Raw genomic sequence first — 16,200 nt, 5'->3', positions numbered from 1 at the left:
CTCCCAGCCCTTCCTGCGGCAGCCTGGCCTCAGCTCCCCGGACAGCCGGGGCAAAGCCGAGACAGGGCAGCCCCGCGGGCACGCGGCAGCCCCGCGGGAATGGCACCCGCCACCTCTCCGCTCACCTAAGGCTGCCCCGGAGATGGAAGCTGAGCGCGTTAGTGCTCACAGAAGCCGAGCACCCAGGGCCGCGGCACGACCTCCTCCCAGGCCGCGGGCGTCCACAGCGTGTCCCCTACAGCAGGGGCGCCGCGGGGAGCGGGGCAGCAGTCACTCAGCACCACAACTTTCTTTTAGCTCACACAAACAGAGCTGCCTCTTTTTCATGTAAATTATTATTTTTTTTTTTAATCATAATCACTGCTTTAAGTCCAGCTACCCCTGTATGTAAAACCTTTCCACATACGTATTTTCCTGGGGGAAAAAAGGCTTATCCCCACAAAGGAGTATGAAATAAATTGCTTTACTGAAGGTTAATAATATCCTGTCGCCGTGGTAAAAGACTCAATTACAAAACCTTCAGAAGAGCTCCCAAGGAACTCATCTGCCTGCAGTGACAGGGGCTTAAATAGCCAAAACACACAGAAAGGCTAAGCACTTCCAAAGAGGAGAGGGGAAAAAGACAGGGGCGCTGAGTAAGAGAACCTGAGATTTGGACACTCAAGGTTACTAAAAGAGCAAACAAAAAAACCCAGCCCCAAACACACAGCCACAATTCTTCTCGGCACACACAGTTTTCTATAATCTCAGCAAGAATTATGGCCCAGGGAGACCGGCACTAATTTTAGTATTAGATTTATTATGCAGCAGGGACGAGCAGGCGGTGAGGGCCGCGTCCCGCTCCTGGCGGCGGCACCGCGCGCCGGGAAGGCCCCGCTGAGGAGTACCCGGCCGGCTGCACAGCCGGGCCCGGGGCACAGGGAGGCTGCCCCGCTAGCAGCGCCGCCGCGGGCGCCTTGCCGACACCAGCATCCTCATCCCGTGCCCTTGGCCACGCCGCGGCTGCCCCCAGCGCAGCTCCCGGGACGCTCTGGGTCCCCGTGAGAATAGGCCTGTTTGGAACGACCGCGAGTCACTGAGCAGCAAGAGCCGCTCACAGAGGGCTTAATGAGCGAGCCCTGCCTGTCCCTGTGCTCCCCGCGGTGCTGGTGACGCAACAGCTCGGCCACCCTCGCACAAGGCCTCATCACCGCGTGGGGACAGAGGAAAAACGCAGCTACCCTCACAACCGGACAGGCGCTGCCCACGGCACAGCCCGTACGTCCGCTCCGAGCCCCGCACCGAAGCTCCAAACCGCCCGGCCCCGCGGGCACGGCCTCGCTGCCCCCTGCCCAGGCACAAGCCATTGCCCCCGCTGTGGATATTTTGAACACGAGCGGCACTTCTGCGTTGCACATCCACGCAACGAGGCCGATGACAATCGCTTACCTCATCTCCGGATGATAAGATTAAGGGTCAGATCTAAACCAGTTGAAGTCATTGCAGCACTTGAATCATTTATGAAAACACTATGCTGATGTCTCCAGAATCCTGTGTCCCACAGATTTTCAATTACATTTCAAGTAGAGCTTTTGCAAGAACCATTTTTCTACTGGCATCTTGCTAACTACAGATGAAGCTCAGAAACTTTCACGCATGTTGATTTCAAATGGAAGGCAGGCTGGTAGGTGTCTCTGAAAACCTCATTACCTACTTCTTTGTGGATTTAGGCACTTTAGCATTTTCCATTTTTGTTTTAAACAGGGCCTAAAGTGTATTAGGCAATTAGGAGCTTTGCCTTGACCTGCTCTAATGGAAGTCAGTGGTTAATTCCTGCTGACTTCAATGAATGCAAAGATAACCAACACAGTAATTTAGAAAAATCCACCAATAACATAAACAATCAGTTGGGTTTTTATCTGCTCTACCTCAGTGCCAGAGTAAATCCAAGTAGTGTTATAAGTTTTAGATTCTCTTGCATCTATTCCTTCAGAATAGCTGTCTTTTGTCCTCCACATTTCATAAATGAAAACATAGATAAATCAAAAACCGCCCATGAGCCGTTACAGATTCAACAGCAAGGGCGCTACCCGCAGCCTGCTCGTCCACAGAGCAGTTATCATCTCCACCTGGAGGCCTTTGACCACCCTGGGCCCCAGCCGGCACCAATGGCTCCCCAAGGGACATCGGCCTCTGTGGCGGCTGCCTCGCTTCTCCCGCTGGCCTCCAAGTAACCCCGAGCAACCGATTTCCATGAAAATGGTCGGAGCCAGAGAGTGACTGCAGGCGTTGGACACCCCTGCCAGCGCAGCACCCAAGAGGAGCGAGGGGCAGCAGGCAGAGCCCAGCAGCGCTGCCCGGCCCGGGAGGACACCAAGGAGCGCTGGGAGTCCATGCCCTGACCAGCCAAGCACCAGGAAGACTCCAGCAACAACCACCAAATTACCTCCTCCTGCCTCTCTGCAAACCACAGCACTTTTTTTACCTGCATAACCGGCGCCAATAAGCAGGCCAGGCAACCCAGGCTTTGCTGGCTGGTCTCTGTTCCACCCCAAGCAGCGCCTGGCAGCACCATTTGTCTGCACGGATCCAACAGTCCCCGCTTCTGGGGAACATAAACAGGTGCTGCTGCTCTGCTCTCAGCTGCAGGAAATTTAAAACGTTTCAAGGAAACCAGGGAGGCCCCTCCAGAGATGAAGCACCGCACCTGCCAAGGCACCCAGAACACTAAAAACAGTACAATTCCCTTCGGTCATCTCCACACAAGACATTTATTCTGTTAAAAGTGTTCTTCCAGTGGTGGGCTAGAAGAAATGAGGTTATGTTTCTGCAGGACACTCATCTCTTTCCCCCTGCCCTTTTTAATTTTGCCATCATTTGCAAATTAATTGACACTTAGCTTTCCACATGTTGCAAGAGATCAGGATTACGTAGCACCAGCAGTATAAAGCTCTGCACACACACTCATCAGCTTCATGTGTTCTGATGACAGTGATGGGGGCTATAAAAGCATGAAGACAGATTATCACAGCTTATATCTGCAATTATAGTTCCAATAACATTTCTTCATGGTTCTTTAGCATTAAAGTCTTTGGACTGGTAACTAAATTACTTTTTTTAATTCTACATCCTGCTTTTTTTCTCCTATTTGCATACACACACTTGATTGAGAGGGAAAAGAAAAAGCTCTACTAAAATATCCACTGGAGATACCTACAAAGCAGAGGCCCAGAAACCCAAACTGGTTTCTAATTAACCACAACTCCAACAAAATCAAAGCCATGCTCACAGAATTTGGGGGAAATCTTCACTACAGAGGGCTTCCAACCACCATTTCATTTCATCTGGAAAATTAACAACACAGACGATGTGATCAGACTAAGATACTGGCACCCAGCTCTCACGCAAGACGAGGAGAACTCCCTTCTCGCACACAAACGGCCGGGCACGTGGCGGGCTGCCTCGGGGACGAGGTGTCCGAGGAGCGCCAGGCCTGAAGACGCGGCAGCCGCGGGCTCCGTGGCGCCGAGCCGGCCTTGCCCGTGCCGGCACGGGCTGTAACCCGCACGCGGCCCCGCCGTCCTATCTCCTTTCCCCCGGCGCAGGCTCCCTGCTGCTGGAACGGCCGGGGCGCGCAGCTCGGGCCTCCGCTGAGAACCTTCAACCCAAAGTCAGTTACAGCAAAAACCTCAACTCAGTCGCCCGCCAGGAATCACAGGAAAGCCGCTGGCCTGCGACCCAGCTTCGTTTCACCCACTTCCTTTCCAACATCCCGGGCCGTCATCAGCACCTTCACAACACGGAGACCGTTTTACCCTGCGGGCACCAACGACGCAACAGGAATCGGCCCCATTTTCTGCTGTGCTGGGGTGCTCCAGGAGCCCCTCAGTACCTTTCTCCTCCCGCACTCGGTCTCTGGACTCAGGAGGAAGGGGAGTCCCAGCACCAAAGGGGGACAGCGCAGGGGACGGGTGAAGGAAGAGCCTACAGGACAGACCTTGGGGACGGCAGGGCGGACAGGGAAGCCCCAGTCAGGAGGGTGGTGATGCCTCTGGTTACCCCGGAGGGCTGCAGGGGTGACACGGTACCACCGAGCACGACAATGGGCAGCGACCCCCTGCCAGCGGCAGCGCACGAGCCCCGTGTCCTCAGCAAATTCCTACTGTATTTTACATCTCAATAGCAACTCACCATTTCTTTTCACTGTTTTCTGTTCCTTTCCACAATTCACTGAGCACAAAGTGTTGCTACAGCCTTTGTAGGCCTGCCAAAAACAACACGAGAAGTAGCTGCATTTCACCAGCAAATGAACATCTTTTATACTCATCTACACCACTTCACAATCCTTTGGCAAACGGCTCGACGCTCTGGATACGCATTGGGGCTATTGTTACAGCTGAGACCCGTGACAGGGAACAATAACCCATGTCCCTGGACATAAGTGACTGGAAATGTCACCAAATGGAAAGATACACAGAAATTCCTGCTTGTGGGGGGCACTGCAGAGGCATCACTGGCAACGTCCCCTCGAGCGGCAGCTTTGCCAGCAGCACCCATGAACCAGTCTGCGACCTGAGCGACGCCGCTGGGCCGGGCTGCGGGTGCTGGGGACGAGCACTGGGTGCCTCACCTCAAATCGCCCTTCAGCAACCCCTGCACCACCTATCTGCAGCCGTTGGTATGAAGACCGCTGTTAACCCTGCCTGTGGCGCCGTGTCCTTCGGTGTGCAAAGAGCGGGGCGTCTCGCAGCCCCGCTTGGACACACGGGCAAGGGCTCCTTTCCCACAGACGTCTCCCTTGGCTCCGGAGCGGAACGGACCCGCAGCACAGCGCAACGCTGAGCGCGGAGCCTGCGGTACCGCCACACCAAGGGGAAGAACCCACGCAGGTCGGAGGGCATTTACAAGGAAGCAGCCGGTCTTGTTAGCAAGCAGCAGAGGAGGAAATTGGAGGCTGTCACCTGAGATTTCAGGTTCCAGCATTTCGCAACCCCAGGGCAAAGCCAGTACTCGCAGTGCCCGGGGCTGGGCCACGGCTGCACCAGGAGCAGGCGCCGGCGCTGCCGCATCCGCCGGGCACACGAGTGAAACCGGCCAGCGGGACCCAAGAGCTTTAAAGCCGGCACGGCCTCACCAGGTACCGTTTCCTCCCCGGCCCCGCTTCCCTCCTCCCGCCCGGCCTCCTCATCGCTGTCACGCCGCATCGGTTCCTGCTGCAGCGGCTTGCTCGGACCTTTGCCCCTCCAGGCAGCCTGAAACCTCCTCCCCATTGTGCATCAGTCGGGGGAAATTAATGCAGGTCCTCGCCGGGGGAGGGAAGGGCAGCGGCACTGACGCTTTCTGGGGCTGTCACTACTTCTTTGCTTCACCCTCCTTGCCCTGCACACGTCACCAGTATATTACGGAGCCTTGTTCACATTCAGCTTTATTTGCTGAGGTCTCTGGAACTAGTCACGATGTGCAAAACCACATAAATCTCGACAGGGAAGGGCCCTTGCTTTATAATAAGATCCCAAAGCTCTGCCTTAACACTCAGCTGCAGATGTCCCTGAAGGAAGAATAACTGAGTGGGAGGGAAACAGTTCTCAATATCCTTAAAACTTTTCCTGCACTCAGAAAAATAACGGAGACATTTGTGACAGAGAGCAGCAAAGTGCCAAAGCTGGGGTAACTTATTAACACCGCTGGCTGCCCAGATCACAGCGATTCGCACGAAGCTCAGGACGGCGCGGGCCTCCCTCCCCAGGGCAGCAGCGCCGCGCAGCCCCAGCGCGCCGGCACCGCTCGGGAAGGGCTTCAGCGGCCAAGGCGGACAGAACGCGCGACTGCAGAGCTAAACACCAACTCAAACTTCATCAATGCCTTTAAAAAAAAAAAAAAAAAAAGGAGACGGAAAGAGAGAGATGCTCCTGAGCCAGCTTCATACTGCAACTGCCTTTTTTTTGTGAAAAGAGCAGACTAATGTTTTCTTGTGAGACAGTCCCTCTGGTAGAAGAGAAAAATGAGAGAAAGATGAACCTTCTCTCTGGAAAAAGAATGATGGAACTGACCATACACAAAATACTGTCAAATACACAAAATAATCTTTTAATCTTTTTCTGCTACAGGCTCTGCAGTTCAACAAAGCATTTAATAATGTGCTTTTAGACCATCCTGATTCAGCAAAGCACTTACCCACATGCTTATGCCAACTTAAGTATATGCTTAAGTGCTTTTGCACAATAGGGACAGGGAAGACTCGGGCCCTGCAGATGAACCAGTTTCAGAAACAAGCCATTTTTTTCTCCCTAAAATGACTGGCTCTACTTACAGCTTCCCCTCCCTTTCCAGCATGACCCAAAATGTGCATAAAGAGAACACTCAGATACAACTGAAAATTCAAGTAACTATTAGGAACAGCAAAGACATCGGTGTGTGTCTTAATGAAGAGTTGTTCTTTTTCCTTCTCAAGGTATACTTGGATCTACACACACATCACGTTATCCTGTTTCACTAGCGCTCTCCTCTAAAAATAAGTTACAAGTTCCCCTAATGCTTCAGATTTCACAACATTTATAAGACTATCACCAGAGTCAACAGGCTAAAAAAAGAATCCATTAGCATTAACTGGCCTGTCACTGGCAGTGACAAATAAATGAATTTGATGGTTTTAGATCAGTCATTAGGAGACCTACCCTCGGGCTGACAGGGGCTCGGCACTTTGCAAACCAGACGGACTCAGGGGAGGCACAAGGGAGGTTGCTCCTCTTCCACTCCCCAAATCTCCCCTTCCTACCACAGCCACACAGCAAGATCTTGCTGCAGGAGGGTTTTCTTGCAGACACCATTACAAAATTTATCTTAAAAAATAATAATTATTAAAAAAAGAAAGTCACACAAGCAAAGTGGTACTTAATTTTAATTTTCAGTTAGCACCAACTCTAAGGGAAGGAAACTACACTAGACACGGGACTATTCTTAACTTGAAAGATGTCCTTAGGCAATGATAATGGAAGACATACATTTTATGCAAGTGCAAGATGGGTCTCTGGGGATCCAGGACAACATGAACAATCTACCTCTGTGGTTAGGGAGAAGAAATAAATGTTTACAACTGAAAAACAACAGAACTCCAACTCCTGCTTCTGGCGGAGTTCGCTGTGCTCCACAGCACAGCCCGCAGAGCCAGGGCCTCCTCTGGCTGCTGGGTCATGCCCTGCCTCAAACACACCACAGAGAGATGGTGACCCCAAGAACAAGGGGGTCCGAGCCCTGATCCTCCACTGCCTCGGACAACTTGGGCTGCCTGTCCAAACTGCAAGAAACTGAGCTGCCCAAAACTGCAACAAACTCATCAACTTGTGAATTTGACCATCTGCTGCCACAGGAAGACAAATTCTAAATGTGGACAAAGAATCCAAACATCAACCATCGTCTGTAAAGAGTCCTGAATGCCACCGGCAAGGCACTTCATACAGTGAGATTAAGGCACATAAACACGCACACACACACCCCTATATTGCCTACCTAGGGCAGGAAATACTTCCTCTCATCACTTTCCAGACCTGTAAATGCAGAGGAACAAGGAAAAAAAAAAAAAAAACACAGAGAAAGTGTCTGACCTTGCTGCTCTTCAGAGCCTGGCGGGGAAGGAAGGCTGGCAGGGAAGGAAGAATCCCAAGTCCTGCCAGCATGTTCGGTTCACATTCTTTTGAAAAGACTTCAAAGTCTGCACTGTACTTAAAATAAGATAGGAAGTAGCGGGACTAACCTGGAGGAGTTTAGAGGTAGGAGCAGGGGAGGAAACAAACAACAAAACCCTTGATTTTCAAGGTCCTCATTTGCTTTGGGATAAAACAGTTCTCTGTTACTCTGGCCCAGGCTTATCAGATATTCCACCCCACCCACAGCCAACGTAATTGGAATCAGACATCCAAATGCACTGGTTAGCTGCAACCCACGGCGCAGGTCGGGCCGCGTGTTACTGCGGGCGGGCAGGGCCTCGCTCGCTGCTCTGCACGCAGGTCTGCTGCCCCGCGGGACGGGCGCCCAGAGCAGCTCCCGGGCAGCAGCGGCGCCTTCCCGCCCCGCGGGAGCCGCCGCCAGCGCACGGGCCGCGGCCGGCCGGGAAGGACAGGCCTCCAGGCGCAGGGAGCAAGCGGGAAACACACAGCACGCACACCATCCTGCAGGAGCCCGCGGCGCATGAGCCTACGCTGATGTTTTCCCTGCCTCTTTCATGCACTGCTTTGCCCCTAGAAGTATCTACATTTCTATATCAGCAAGCCACATAAATACACTTCCGTGAATAAACAGCTTCTTTATGGACTGAGGCTGTTATGCTTCTGCTCCTAAGTTTTTTTTCTTTTAAATAACAGGTCCCAAGAGGGAAAAAAAAAAAATTATACTTGGAAGTATCTAACGCTCACGCTAAATTCAATAAAGCCTTTCCAGCTTGATGTAGGGAATAGTGTCAGAACCGATAGGCTGAACAGTAACAATTTAAATGACTGTAATCTTCAATATTGAAAACGGAATACCAAACTACTTTTCTCACCACCATAATGTCACTGCTGCTTTTTGAGGATTTTTATGACAGCAGAGCCATATATGATCATATTGAAGAGCTCCTGCCAGCACCAGCAGGTGAGACAGGTTCCCCTCAAGCCGCGGCCGCTGCGAGAGCGCCCGGGTGCATCTGCTCTCCCGGCACTAGGGCCTCGGCAGGCTAAACCCCGGCAGCAAAGTTCCTGAAACAATGGCCGAGTTATCCTAGACTTCCCAAGAAGAGTAGGATTACACAGCACAGCGGAATCTACCGGAGGCATCACATAGGATGTGCTGCTAGGGTCGTAAAAAAAGGAAAAAAAATAATCAGAGAATTGTCTTCTGTTACAACCTGCCCCATCTCGCTCGGGAACCAACCTGCATCACCAGAGAGGTGCCAGACCTGCAGACACAGCCTGAGAAGCCCCAGGGAAAGCGTCTCCCTGGGGCGCTGCTGCAAGGGGACGACTCGCCGAGCACGGAGGGGCGCTCGGGAAGGGAAAAGGCAGAGGCAGAGCAGCGCATGCGAGCAGGACCCCATGCACAGGCCACAGCAGAGCAGCGCATGCGAGCAGGACCCCATGCACAGGCCACAGCAGAGCAGCGCATGCGAGCAGGACACTGTGCACAGGTTGCAGCAGCATGTGCACATGAGCAGGACCCCATGCACAGGCCACAGCAGAGCAGTGCACGTGAGCAGGACCCTGTGCACAGGTTGCAGCAGCATGTGCACATGAGCAGGACCCCATGCACAGGCCACAGCAGAGCAGTGCACGTGAGCAGGACCCTGTGCACAGGTTGCAGCAGCATGTGCACATGAGCAGGACCCCATGCGCTGCTGGACCTGCTGCAAGGAGTCCAGCGTGGCCCCAGTGCCCGCCTGGGGCTGCGTGTGCAGAGGCAGGGAAAGACGAGAAGAGAGGGAAGAGGCTCCACAAGGATATTCCCCAGGGCAGCTGCCACCGGCTAAAAGGAAAAGTTCAATCCAAGTTTTGCTAAACATGCCAGGAAGGAGGAAGGCCTACAAAAAAAAAGAGCTCCACACACCTAAAGGGCCAGAGAGACTTCATTAACCTCCACAGACCCAGGCACTAGGTAGTTAACTGGACCAAAGTGGTGGAGTCACTTTTTGTGCTGATCATTCACTACTCAACTAAAACAAATGAAAAACTCAAGTTCAAAACCTTAATAAATTATGTAATAAAATAATAAATAAAACAGAAAACAAAAAAAAGCCCAGATTATAAAATGCAGGAACTGATATAAAATGTTCTTCATTGCATCTGATTTTCTCCAATTTTGTGTTAAGCTCTTTACAATCTTAAGATTTTTCGAACCGCAAAAACAAACAAAAATGGGTGCGGAGAAAACCCAGCCCCTTAGAAAGCAGCAACAAGGGACGAGCAGGAGAGGAGGGCGGCGAGCACTGCGGAAAGCGCGAGCTCCTGCTCCGAGCGCTCCTGCTCCGAGCGGATCCAACCTACGGGCCAGGATTCGCCCCACACTTGAAAGACGCCTGTTACCAAACGTCCCCCTCCCCTTCCCCCCAGAGCACCACTGGAGGAAAACAAAATCCCCTTTGTAAAAGTGACCTGATTTTGCATTCCTTAACATGAAATTTAACACATTAATATCTGCAGCCCAAAGACATACTCCTTTTTCATTGCTTCAAAGGAAACTCTACGGGACAGTTTCAGAGCTCCGTCACAACATTATAAACTTTTACAAATAACAAAGGTAAAAGTAACTCCAGTAATTGAAGACGATGCAAATAAGTCTTTAAAAAGTGCTGGAAAGGGAGAAAGAAACATCAATAGCATAGCAAGATCATCTCTATTTAAACATGAAACCACTCAAAACTCTGGTAAGTTTAAAAATGTTTCTGAAAGGACGGTATTAATCTAGTCACACAGCCCTGAAGCCCCCAAGCCCCTGCACACTGCAAGCCCTCTGCTTAGCACTACTTCAATAAGTAGTTATTAGATAATGTCCTATCAAAACAAGAGCCCCTAGATACTCAACTAAACTAGCCTGGCTTTGGTTTTTAAAGAAGGCACTAGCACCTCTCCTGCTATATGTCCAGGCTACCCCAACTACACACAGTTCTGTCTTGTGAATGTTTTATACCAGAAAGTGCTGGTTCCATGTGCTATTAAATTGCATGCTTCCATAATGAACTACACACAATAAATTTAAGTTAAATTTGCTCAGGTAATCTCATGCCATCAAAATTTCAACCAATGCTCCCTATTTTCTTGCATCCACAATTTTGCATTTCCCTTTCCACTTCTTTAAAGAACGCAGAAGCAACCCAACATTATCATCATGTATACAACAAATGGTATAAATCAGCAAAATTAAGTTCTTCCAAAAGGCTCTCTAAAATGGAGAGGTGAAAGTCAGTAACAAAAGGCCTTTGGCTTTAAAAAAAAAAAAAAGAAAAGAAAAGAAAAAAAGAATCAGATACAACTCTCTGCCCATTTGGATTTGAAAGCTGATCTGTTGTTTTTGTTAGCACGGTCCTCAAGAGCAACAAGCAGTTCTACTCCATAAACAGGCGCTCCGAAGGAACGGCACCGAGCAGCCCTGCGGAGGCAGCGGGCGCAGGCGCCGCTTGCTCGGCACACGGCTTGAGCGTCTCTGTCCCAGCGTGCAGACTGGCCGCAGCACAGGAGCGCCAGGGAAGGGGAAGGTCACTCATCCAGGCGGCCTGATCGGATGAGGGACTTAAAGCTCACTGTGTCACTGCTCTTGCAGAATACCTTACGGCTCGAGCAGTTCGGAGCTTCCTCGGAGAGCTGCAACCCAAAGCTTGTTAGTCTCCAAACACCTCTGGGGAGTTACGCAAAGACAGCTTGCAAGCAGTGAAGGCAGAGACACACTTCCATCCATCACCAGCACCGAACGGAAAGCTCGGCTCAAAACAAGCCTGAAAGTCTGCACTTAATCCAACTGCTCTTCATAAACACCATGCAAAGCATGTTGCATAAAATCGAGTAACAAATGCAAGTAGCACAGCAACAAACTCCTGCTAGGACTAGAGGAGCCTCTGTGCTTCAGAGGCAGCCGGGGCTGACGGAGCCTCCGCGAGGAGGAGGTTAAACTGGAGACACGCAGCGTCACAGCGAGCAGCTCTCCTGTAGTTTCGCGGCCATGCGCCGATACCCTTAAGACGCCAGGCACTCCGGCTTTAAAAGCCTCCACTGCCAATTCCCTGTTTGAAACCTGAACTGCCTGGCAACAATGATTCTCTGTGTGCCTAAAATCCTATTATCGATCCTCCTACTTACCTTAGGCTGTGCTCGTCGGGGAAATGCAACTTTAGGGTCAATCTGAGGAAAAAGAAAGGGGAAATCAACAAGATAGCTTTTGTTGCTGATTTTTTTTTTTTCCTCAAATCATTGAAATATTAATCCCTCATTTCTCAGGCTCATAGTTCACACACTGGGTCACTCAGGGCTCCTCCGGAGGCCGAGGAGCGCGGCTGGGAGCTGGGCAGGGGGCAGGTCGCAGCAGCTATGGGGCTGCGTGTCCGTGGTGCGCACGGAGCTCTGCGCAGCTCTGGGTCACACTGGGGCACGACGTGAAGCACTGCCGAGCGGGATCCTCACCTGCTGCTCCCGGCACCTGCGCCGCCAGCTGCGGCACCCTGCTTTTGGTTTAGTTTCCTATTTTGTTTTTCTACTTTTGTTTCATCAACTCTGAGTAGCAGCATTACACAAAAAAAAAAAGAATTTCAGGACACTGAAGCCAAATTATTTACATTTCAAGTAATTACTAAAGCTACACAGTTAGAAGGACTACAAGATTATCCTCCATAATAACATCCCTAATTGATCTGGGGTACAAGATCCTCTGAAAGAACTCAGGTGACCAAGAATTATTATGAAAAGGTTGTGGTGGAGGAAGAGGGCGAGAGCAATATGCAGAAAACACACAGGTATTTTAAACCAGAAGAAAATGAGGTCTTAAAAGGATCTTCTGTCCCCTACGGTGTACCTGAAGTACACACCACAGAGACAACAAGGAAGAAACCCACTCTGTTGTGCCCCTTATTGTAAGCTGCTTCCGACTTCTGCCCCTGCACAAATCAAAGCGTGTCCACTCTGCAATCCAAAATGCTAATTTTGCAGCTTTAGAAACAACTTCCACGTGCATCATGTTAAAAAAAAAAAAAGGTGCTTTCTGTGATTCAAAAAAAAACTTAAAAAGAAAAAAAAGACACCAGCAGAGGTGAACAGCTAGATATAAAAATAAATCATAGCTTATAAAAAAAAGCCCATCTTCATTTGTCATCATTATAAAGATTGTAATAAAAAGTGTCCCCATGCTAATGACTTCACCTTTAATTTTCAGCAGCACTTGCACAGATATGTTCTGAGTAAAAAGTCTAGAAGGGAATGTTTTAAAGTGCTAAATTCTATCATAACTGTGGAAGTTGCAACTGTTTGCAGCGCCGTCTCTAACTATTGACCTTGTTATGGAATATCCAGCAGTAGAGGCCTTCAAAAATAGCTTGGGTTTCTGTGTTGGTGGTGGTTTTTCCCCCTCGAGATAACCCTGATTAGGAAAAGGAGATGTTTCCATCTGGTACCGTTACTCCTGTGGTGATGTCACTGATAGACAACCAGGAGACAAGCCTGAACCAGCAGTTTTAGTCAATTGATAGATCAGAATTGCACAGAGCACAATCTTCTGACGTGCAACTGAAATTAATTTGTCAACATTAGGCATAAAGGTAGTATTTTGGGGATTTCCTGAGAAATGAGTGATTACATGACACTTCATTGTTCAGAAAGCATAAAAAGTCAAATTCGTTTTCTAGAAAGCTAACCTTCTCATAGAGATTAACATTATCTACAATATATTCAGCACTGTCTAGACATTTGTCTACCAGGGAAATACAACAAGTATGGATCTTCCATTGAGATATCCAAAGATACTAGCAAATATGCTCATTTCTATATTTGCTTCCAAAGTGAAGGTTTTCTCAATAAAGCAGAATAAACTCCAGTGCCACCAGAACGATGGTACTGCAAAAATCCACTAACAAAAACTTGGGGGTGGCTTTTAAATTTACAGCAAAATACCTTCGTATTTGAAGGTCAGTTCAAAGACCATGGGGCCCTTTGCATCACAACAGCAGCACTTCTAAATCAGCTGGATTTTCCCTCACAAAACCTCACAAGTAAACATCATCCGCATTGTTAATAGGAGCACAAGCAATCAGCATGGCAGATCCATACCTTTTGCATATCCCTGTCAACTATTCAAATAAAAAAAAAAAAATCTACAAAAAAAGAGTTAGTTAGGTACAATTCTACTTACTGTATCTACAAGTCCTCTAGAAAATGACTATAATACTATGTCTGATATGAATGGCCATTACCTAAACAAAGCTTTTAAGGTAACTGTAAACAAGAGCGACGTTTCCATGCCAATACCCAACCGATCTGCCTCCTGCGCTGAACGTTGAAACAGAGTCAAATGCTATGTTACACTAGAGAACAGTTACTGCAACACGTCTACACATACAGGGCTGAAAGGGCACCTGGGCAGTTTTATATTTTACTTTTAAGCTGTATGACTAATTCTAAGGTTGATTTCCTTTTCATTGATTCAACCATTATCACATCATCAAAATTGAAGTAAATTTGCCCTGGTCCAGCTTTTCACCTTTTCCCCTGTAAAGGCCAAATGAATACATTGCAAGGACCAAACTGTGATTTGGGACAAAAAATAAAAAAAAGAATAAAAATAAAAAAAAAAAAAACCCACGAAAGAAAACAAAGCAAAACAAAATGCTGGGAGAGGCTCACATTTTTCCCATAAATACGACTGGGTGTCCTCTTATGATTTTTTTTAACTCTCATTCAAAATACTGTTTGCCTTTGTTCCTCTTATCTAAATTTATCTTTAAAAACACATAGAGAATATAGCTGTACAGGAAAAGTCTGGTGAGTTTAATCTCAGGAGCACAGCTGAATCAGTTATCTTACCATATCTGATTAAACCTAAAATCAAATTATTAAGGAATGTGAAAGCAAGGGCTACGTGTTCAGGCAAACCCAGCAGAATTCGTAGGTCGAATCAGAACACTAGATTCCACCTGCTTCTACAAAGGCTTGGGGCTTTTTTGTCTCCACATAAATTGCGTGTGGAATTGTACACTCCTGTTTGCTTCCTGCCTCTCCTACCCTCCATTTAACTCTGTCCACCTCGGACACACAGGACGGAGCAGCGCTCGGAGAGGATTCCTCACGACGCCCCGCTCACGTCAAAACAAAGCGTTGAGGCTCCAGAACGCCCGGGAGAAAGCCAGTCCCGGTGACAAAGACGCTGGAGAGGGGCAGCAGCAGCCCCGAGCCCGGCGGCTGCACCCGCACGCTCCTTCCCTTCCCCAAGGCGACCCCTCCTGCGGCCGCGCGCTTCCCAACGGGAATGACCTCTACCCGTGTCCTTCCCCCTCCGCCAGGTTGGCTCAGGCTTAAGAGCGAGACCAAGCGAGGCACAGGCACAAACTTCATCCCCGGCACGGCCCTGCGGGCCGCCCAGCGCAGGCCCCGCCGCTGCCCCTGCTATTGTGCGAGCCAGGGCTGCACGCGCGGGACCGCGGCCGGGTCCCCTCGCACGGCAAATGAGCCCAGAAACGATCGAGCGAGCACAGCGTTCATCAAAAACGGACCCGCCGAACCTCTCTGCCGTTGCTCCATCACGGACATGAGCCCGAGCGCAGCACAGGGCTCTGCGAAGGGGCCGGCGCGGCCGTGCGCGGGAGCTCCGGGCAGCGCCGCTCGCATCGCGGCCGAGGGCGACCGCGCTGCTCGAACGCGGCCCCTCCGGCACCCCGGCCGAGCGCGTCGTGGCAGAAATAAAAAATAGGTGGCTGCAGGAGGGGACACTGGAGGAGGGCCTGGGGACTTGACATCAGGTCACCGCTACCTCAAAGCACACGTTAAAAATAAAGAAGAAAAAAAAAGACAGCCAGGAGTTCCCTGTGGAAGGTGATCTGCAGGGTAAGGCCAAGAAAGTTTGGGTTTACTCTACAGTTTTTTCAATGTCACTGCTCAATAAAATATAAAGGGAGGGGAGGAGCCATGGCTGGATATGGGTAAATCGGGATAAAAAGGGGGAAAAAAATCAGGAAAAAAAAGTTAGAGCGCTCTATAAATCAAAAGTGAACTCCGGGATGGGGTAAAAGCTGAAATAAAGGCAGGCGGCGGCGCGCGGGGCAGCGCGGGACGGCACCTACCGTCTTGGAGTCGAGCTCGTGGTGCGGCTGGGCCAGGACCTTGTCCACGCTGGCCGGGTCGGCGAAGGTGACGAAGCCGAAGCCTCTGCGCGGGCAGACAAAAGGCGGGGGTTGGGGGGCTGCGGGGCGCGGCGCGGGGCGCGCGGCGCGGCGCTCACCTGGAGCGCTTCGTGCTGGGGTCCCGCATGACCATGCACTCGCGGATCTCGCCGAATTTGCTGAAGTAGTCGCGCAGGCTGTCTGCGGAGAGAGGGGCGAGGCAGCGGCGCCCGGCGCGCGCGGCGCGCGCCCGCGCGGCCCTTACCTGGGGAGGTCTGCCAGCTGAGGCCGCCGATGAACATCTTGCTGCGGGGGGAGAGCGGAGCGGAGCTCAGCGCCGCCGCATCGGCCATTTTGACGGGGCACTCACGGCGGCGCGGAGCGGCGGGAGGGAGGGGGGGAGC

At 50.5% G+C, this 16,200-nt stretch overlaps 1 protein-coding gene across 2 annotated transcripts in view; it reads right to left on the bottom strand.

Annotated features, from left to right (window-relative positions):
* The window catches only part of MSI2 (musashi RNA binding protein 2), a 107,502-nt gene extending 91,353 nt beyond the window's left edge, over nt 1–16,149 (bottom strand). The window contains exons 1-4 of one of the 2 annotated variants that reach the window (XM_026047971.1): nt 16,062–16,149; nt 15,916–15,997; nt 15,758–15,842; nt 11,796–11,837 (exon numbers count right to left, since the gene is read on the bottom strand). In XM_026047971.1, coding sequence (XP_025903756.1) covers nt 11,796–11,837; nt 15,758–15,842; nt 15,916–15,997; nt 16,062–16,149 — 297 coding nt within the window. The remainder of the gene's footprint in view (nt 1–11,795; nt 11,838–15,757; nt 15,843–15,915; nt 15,998–16,061) is intronic. The other variant, XM_026047970.1, reaches the window with a different exon arrangement.
* Between the last annotated feature and the right edge of the window lie 51 nt (nt 16,150–16,200).

Source organism: Nothoprocta perdicaria, unplaced genomic scaffold, assembly GCF_003342845.1.
Source record: "Nothoprocta perdicaria isolate Ctin4 unplaced genomic scaffold, notPer1 scaffold_50, whole genome shotgun sequence".
Lineage (NCBI taxonomy): Eukaryota > Metazoa > Chordata > Aves > Tinamiformes > Tinamidae > Nothoprocta > Nothoprocta perdicaria.
This window is presented reverse-complemented; position numbering and strand designations above follow the sequence as displayed.